Source organism: Struthio camelus, chromosome 6 (genome assembly GCF_040807025.1).
Source record: "Struthio camelus isolate bStrCam1 chromosome 6, bStrCam1.hap1, whole genome shotgun sequence".
NCBI classification, from domain to species: Eukaryota; Metazoa; Chordata; class Aves; order Struthioniformes; family Struthionidae; genus Struthio; species Struthio camelus.
Window position 1 is genome coordinate 39,747,050 of NC_090947.1, and position 7,594 is coordinate 39,754,643.

General features: G+C 36.3%; 1 protein-coding gene across 8 annotated transcripts in view; it reads left to right on the forward strand.

The window, feature by feature from the left end:
- The window catches only part of SPOPL (speckle type BTB/POZ protein like), a 41,186-nt gene extending 34,881 nt beyond the window's left edge, over nt 1–6,305 (forward strand). For 5 of the 8 annotated variants that reach the window (XM_068949268.1, XM_068949265.1, XM_068949264.1 and 2 more), the window contains exon 11: nt 392–4,608. In XM_068949268.1, the coding sequence (XP_068805369.1) occupies nt 392–536 (145 nt within the window). In that variant the 3' untranslated portion in view covers nt 537–4,608. Of the gene's footprint in view, nt 1–391; nt 4,609–5,107; nt 5,212–5,682; nt 5,702–6,168 lie in introns of those variants that run through there. The other 3 variants (XM_068949271.1, XM_068949270.1, XM_068949272.1) reach the window with 3 other exon arrangements.
- Nucleotides 6,306–7,594: the final 1,289 nt, after the last annotated feature.

Genomic DNA, 7,594 nt, shown 5'->3' on the forward strand with positions numbered 1-7,594 from the left:
TGCAGATTGTCATGTCTTGCTTTGGTTTTCCCTTGACTACGGTAACCCCAGTTTTCTTCTAGTTTTCTTGTAATCATGTTTTCTAGTCTCCTCTTTCCACTTGTTCCTGGTGGTAGTCTTATGTGGTGCCCAGAATTGAACTCCATTCTCCAGCTGAGGTCTTGCTGGTATCAAGAAGAAAAGAATAAGTGCGTTTTGTCCTGCATATGATGATGTTAACATATCCAAAATGAGATTTGCCACTTTTTTCCAATGGCATCATGTTACTGGCATTTATAAAGCTTGTTGTCTTTTATGTTGCTCAGCTGCTGTTCTGCCTTACCTGCTCTTCTCCGCTTTGTGCATTTGATTTATGAAGTTGTGTGACTACTCTTAATGCTTCTGTTTTCAGCCAAGCAACAGACATAATGGAAACAGCAGGCTGGAAGTCCATGATCCACTCTCACCCTCACTTAGTAGCAGAGGCCTTTCGTGCACTAGCATCTGCACAGTGTCCACAGTTTGGCATTCCACGCAAACGGCTAAAACAGTCATGAAATCTTCCATGAACTTTAGAGAAATTGAATTGACTCTACTCCTCCATGCCCAGAGGTGTTTTCACAAACCATAACAAGAGTTTTTGTTATCGTTGTCCACAGAACCGAAGCTGAAAAAGCCTATTGTTTGCTTTTCAGATGGATAATTTATGGTTTAATCCTCAGCTTTAAATTAGACTGATTAATTCACTGAAAGGCCTTAAATTATCTGCAATGACTCTCTAGTCCATATAGTCTAATGTATCTTTTTTTTAATTATTTTTTTTAATGTGCCTTGTCTTTTTGACTGGGCTCTGCAGGATTGCACTAGCTCCATAATGCAGTAAAGTTGATAACTGAAGATTAATTTTTGAAAGGGATCTTCCATTATTTTCAAAAAAAAATATTGTAGTTTGGTCCTGTGCTAACTGGAAGGTTTTAACTAGCCTCTCAATGAGAGCACTTGAACTGGAGGCACGTACTGTTTCCTAGACAAGTGCTAAATATAGGGAGAGCCTGTTTACCTTCAGAGAATGCCTACAGGCTATTTATGGCAATATACTGCTTTGAACATAATTTATTTTTCATTGCGGGGGCAAATATGCAATGGTTTGGCCCAGAAGTGTATTTTCATTACAGTTTGTAATGCTTATTGTGTGTGTGTCAAAGCTGTCCAAACGGTAAAAAGAAACACAGAATAAACCTCTTGCTTGTGTTTCTTTATGGTCCATCACTAGTTTACATTTAATGCAGAACTGAACGAGAAGTAAAGTGTTCAATGTGAAGACATAATAGTATTGTAGATGGAAAAAATATATCCCACATGTATGGTTACATAGAAAAGTAAAGGATGCATAGAATGACCAAATGTAAATTGAAGAAATGGGCCAAATGGATTCTGAATATGCACTTTTAATGTGTAACTTTTGTATGTTGTGTGGTACATATATATTTTGCTTTTGATGAATTAATGAGGTACAGGTAATTGTGGCTTAACTTTTTAGATACATTTTAAGATACCCACAGCCACATGGGATTTAGTTTTGTTATAACAAAAAAGAAAGGCATGTCTTTTAAGACTCAGTTGAAGGTGACTATTGCAAGCTTTCCTATTTAAGTAACGGAATATTTTTGCTTATTTGGAAAAGACATGTGAATGGTAAAGACTTTGGAGGGGGATTTTTCTCATCTCGATGTGTACAGCTTCCATTCACATCTGAGGAAGTTACTTACACATCAAGAAGAATATTTCCCTGAAATGTCAGATGATACTTGCAAGCAGAGACTTGCTCAATCTTGCATTTCGGTTATTGTACTAGCATTGTGGATGGTATTGAAATTCTGCATAATGTGAAAAGGATGAAACATTTGTAAACTGCTTGTCATGGGCCAGTTCTTTATTATATGAATCTTAGCTTTAATACCAACATCCTCAGTGTTTGATAGCTTTGTTTACGATTGGGAAGAAAAGTCTGCAGTAGTACACACTCTAAATGTTTCCTGAGTTATTACATTGAATTTACTGTAATGGTGATAATATGCTATGTTTGTTCTTTGGGAAGACTTGGGTTTAACAGTGGGGAATGGGAGGCGATCTCACCTAATTTATAAACATATTTGGAAAAAGATTTTTAGTTTACCTATTTAAGAAAAAAAAAAGTTATACAGGGAGGAGAGAGGAGAAGTCTCAGATTGTTTACTATCTTAAAACCTCTCTCCATCCTCATTTCGTTAAAATTCATCTGAATTACTCCTAACGACGTTTTTAGAGGAAAGAGAATATAGTTTTATACCTTGGCATCTAGTCATCCATTAGCAAAGGCAAATTGGAAAAAATGCCCACTCCGATTTCTAAGAATAAAATAACCTCTAAATGCATTTTCTTCTTACGTTCTAACTAAATCTTTATGGATAAAGTGTAAAATCAGAAACTTTAATAGTACATAAGGCATCAAATTATATATTTACAGAGATTTATCCTTTTATCAATTTTTAAATATTTATCTAAAATAAGGTCTCATAAACTTTCTTCATAATAAGACATAAAGGTAATTGTTCCCTCCGAAATAGTGATGTTTTTGCTGCACTGTGTAATGCGTTAGGACTATATATCCTCATACCCATCACTGTTAAAACTTGCAGCGCTAACCTATGAAGTGACTTGAATATTTAATACTGTAATAATTGTCCAGTTCAGCTTGTTCTAAAGTGACAACATACAGTAATCTAATGGAAAGCTTAAGGATTTTATGAAGTTTTTTTTTTTTAAGAAGCTTAAATAGCACACTTTGTACCAAAAAATGTCAAACACTGTGCTGTAATATTATCTACGTTGTAGAGTGTCCACTTTTCAAGTCAGGCAGTGTATACCATATGTTACGCTAACAGAAAATCATGATAATTGATCTGTTTAGATTTGGGTTTATTTATTATGTATATTTTTAAGTTTTATCAGCTCTTAAGAAAAAGGTAAAACAGTTGCTGTATTCTTAAGTGAGTGCACTAATTATTCACCTCTTTATTCTTTAATTAACTACATGCAGTGTTCTCACTGGAATGGGATAGCTGGTAATAACCCTCTCCTTCAGATTCAGTAGCTTGTTTTTCTTGCCCACATCTCAAGAGCTTGCCCTTCAAAACCTCAGTTGTCGGTTGTAAGTGCAGCGAATATGAAACCATCTAATACAATGGACAGTTCTTTCAGGCTGAAATCGTAGGGGGCTTTTCTTAGTTTTATATAAAGATAGGAATACAATGTATGAAGGTGCCATGTTTTGGCTTGCCAACACTACTCCCTCGGATACATGTGAACCACCGCTTCCAGGCTTTTCTGGGGAGAACCCTGCATGTGTACTGTGTGTGCGTGCGTGTGTATGACTGTGCAGTGTTTTTTGTTAAGAATGACTTTCTAAAAATAAGGACTCAGTTTGCTGTTAAACGCTATTGCCTTTTATGTATTTGTTTGAACCTCCATTTGAACCTCTCCTAAGGAGATGCTTCAAGGAATAATCCTTATTTACTAGTCCATTTACTGCATGCAGAAGTATGAACACATTGTGCCTTTTTTAGGATACTATTGCAATGAAGGGAAGATTTAAGAGGATATAAGATCTTTTTTTAAAAGTGTTTTTAAAGTTGAAGGAGAATGCTATCTGATGCACAGTTGAGGCAGAAAAGTTATGGAATATTGATTTGAGCTCTGTCATATGTTAATTCTTTCGTCCTAAATTCCGTTTCACTGCAGTAGAAACGAAACGAAATGTGGGAGAACTTCACAGATATAAGTTGAATAATGGTATCTCTTGTGAAAAATGTGAAAATATTTGCTGTTAAAAGCTGAGTGTACATCAAAATGCACTAATCATGAACAGAAAGTTAGTTGTACAAGTTACTCTGGTCCTGATGCTTTTAAAATATTGTTTCGCCCCTGCACAGTGTCAATAGAAGCCCCATGTGGATATGATGTTCCTTTTGAATCCTCATTGAAGGGTTTCCCTTTTGGGAGAATAAAGCATTGTGCAGTATTTGAAATTGTGTTTTATGAAAGACAGTAGATTGGAAAAGTGAAATATAGCTGCCTGAACTGATGTTGAATTTTGTTAGATTTTTACAGTTGGTTGAAATTCCTAATCTTAATTTTTTTAATTTTTTTTGTAATTTTCAAATGGAGTGTTATTAGCTGTTCTCTCTGTTTGGTATTGATAGCATATTTAGTAGAAAGCTTAGCCTGTTAGCTAGCAAGACACTGACTTAGTCTTATATCTTGGCTTCTGCTCACAGTAAATGGACTACATTTCTAAAGGGAATTCACATTTTAAGTGTTTTGCAATGAACTTCATCCTATTTGTAATCTGGTTTTTGAAGGCTTAACATAAATGAGTCCTATTTTAGAAATTAAACCAGTGAAATGACTTAGACCTGTTTTGGGGTGGAAATGATTAAGAGAGTTCAGATGTGTAAACAGTTGTATCAAACCATCCAGCCTTTTTTTATCAGCTGATGTTAATGGTGAAATACTTTTTGTACCTTGTTGCTGAAAATATTTTTGCGTTTCAGCACATCAAGTTACAATAAAGTTGTTACTTATACAGAATGTGCCTGTGGCTTGTATATTTTTTTTTTCCCCTATATGTGTTTAAAATGGCTTTACTGCTCTCTTTTGAGGAAGAGGTATTTTAACAACACTGTGTATCAGCCAAGGGTAAAACATACTGCTATCCTTTTGGGAATCTTGTTGGGTAGCATCAAATTGCAGTCCTGCTTTGATCTCCACTAGCTTAGTTATTTTTCTGTTTTTACACTCTTAAATAAAGAGCTGTGAATAGCTTAGAACCTCTCTACCTGAGAAACGCCTGCCTGCATGGACTGCGTAGGAAGGGGAGGTGGACCTGTGGTAATGAAGGCTTTGTCCATGGGTCTCACTGTTTCCAAGAGATGCCTCTTCTTTCTCTGCCATGGGAAACTCCTTTTTTCCTGTCAGTGAGTGCAGGTTGTAGTGCCCACGTACAATGGGAATCTTGCATTTGTTATGGGGGAAATGCTGTTTGAGAATAATCTGTATGGGTAGCTCATGGAATTTAATATGTTAATAGATATTTTGCGACAATGCATAGAACTGTTCATATGCTATTCTGTCTACTTGGATTTGGAGGCAGACACTTTGGGAAGCAGAACTCCAGAAAAGGATAACGTCGAGGTAAGTCCCTGTATAAAAAGTGGCGCAGGCTGTTTGAACAGACACAAATGCCTGTCTTATGTCCAGGCTTCTGCTAGAATATGGCACCATTGACTACCGCGATTGTTCCTAAGGTGGCTCGGGTAACAAGCATAGCTACACGGCCGCTGTTACCAGCGCTATCTTGGGTGTCTTAGCATAGAATTTCACCATTTGATGTGTAGGGACACACAAAATTCTGTGTTTGCCCAGAACATATTCCTGTACAGTTATTCCACAACAATTCAGCTTAATTAGCTAAAGTTCCTCCTGGAGCTTATGTCAAAAACTGCATAGGGCATCTTCACAAGTAGTGCCAGTAACGAAGGGAACTTGATTGGTTAGCACGGTGAATGGTTTGGTTTTATTTATGCAAGTCCCAATTCTTGAAATGAGCCCCAACTTTTATGTAAAGGGGATATTAAGCTTAAGTTTTTTTTCTTCCTTTTTAAGGATATATTTTTGTCCTCTAGTCTTTCTGAAGTCATGCAATGTAAGTAAGAAATGCAGTTTGTTTTGGGATGCTGCCTAAATGACGACTGTTTTTATTTAATTGAGATTTCAGTAAGGTTAGCTATGTTTTATACAGAAGAAAGTTTCCTTTAATATTGGCATTTTTTGGTGTTTTAGATGGCTACTACTACAAGTATTGTTTAAGTGAGAGTATTACACGATTATATTCCACTGCAAATTTTACTTGCCATGTTTATTAAGTAAATTATACTAGTGGTACAACTATTTGCATTATACATAAACTATTTTGCACTTATCATGGTGATTGTATGGTAATACAGGAGATAGTGTTAATTGCTGTTAAATTATTGTTAAAATTGTACCATTTTTAACTGTTCTGTCTCCAAACTTTAGTGATCGTACACTGCCTGCCTAGAGTATCATATTGTATTGTCTAATTTGAAGTCTTGCTCTTTGTCCTCTCAGAGGAAGCTGGAAGAAATGAGTGCGGCAGTTGAATGAAGCATTTTAGATCTATGGTGCAAAGGACATCCTTTTTCAACTACAAAACAGTATATGAAATTGATGCTTTATATGTAAAATTGGGTTACTCGTAAATCAAGTGTAAATGGCAGAAATCGGCTTGTGATTTGGGGGTGGGGGGAGGAGGAGGAGGGCATAATTCTGCAGAGTTCGCTTGGCCTTGTCTTCTAGAGTAACTACTAAGATTTGAGTTCTGAAAGTATTTTGAAGGAGACTAATGGCAGTAGCAATATGTGGTGATCTTGTAAAGGTAGAGAGGGTCTGACTTTCCTTGAAAGCATTACCTGACACTATTTTTGTCTTGCAGTCTTAGTAGACTGTGGAGCATAACAATATTTTTATACAGGTACTGTATTTCAATCAAGGGAATGTATATTATAAGTGAAAATCTGTGATTTCCCAAGCTTATGCATGTTTCATGTGTTTGGCAGTGATAGTCATGTAGAAAATAAATTGTGCTATATCAAACTTAGCACCACTGATCAGAATGGAGGCAGTTTATGCCGCATTTTAAGTGGTTCTAGTTTTTGACTTCCCACATCTCTCACTGTGTAAATAACTGAGTCGTTACAGTTGATTAAAGGTAAATTTTGAAGCATATGCAAAAAATTCTAATAGTTTGACTTTCATGAAGCATGGAAGTCTCAAATCCAGTATTTTGACCTAACTGGCAAGAAAATATTTAAATGTTTCAGTTTTATGTTGGTAACTTTCTATAACATTTAAAAATAATTTTTATGTATTATGTATGCATAACTTTATAACCTAACTAGGTTAAGTTTGAGGCCTTGATATTCTCAAACTACCCGCTACTGAAGCGTGCAGCTAAAATGTCTCCTCCCTGTGGTTGGCAAAGACTTGCTAGGATTGTTATAACGTCCCCAAATTAAGAGTTGTGATCTTCTCCGTAGAGCCCACACTACTTTTTTTTAAATTAAATGCTATTTTTTTTTGCGTTATGTTCCTGTTATATCTTCCAGATGTGTTGTTCCTGGAAGGGAATCGCAGGGCAATAAATAGGTGGACTTAAAATTTCGTTGCCGCTTTTGCCTGTAGCTGTTGTAAGCGCTGGGATGTGGAGAAGCAGGCCCAGAGTATGGTCACTAGGGCTGCCTCATAGCTGCTAAAAAGGGCAGCTGGAGTTGACCGATGCTATTTGATTTAGGAATTTGATTCTGATCACAGGTGTAATGATGTCCTTTACCTATAAAATAGCTTCTGAGCTATCTCTTTGGTACTGTGTTAACGCTGAAGTGTTCTTAGCTGTTAAGGAAACAATACCTGGAGCTGTTGCATGTTTACTGGCTTTTCTGGGTAAGGTCAAGTTACGAAAGGTAGATGCAGAATAGAATTTTGGCAAGTTCAGTTT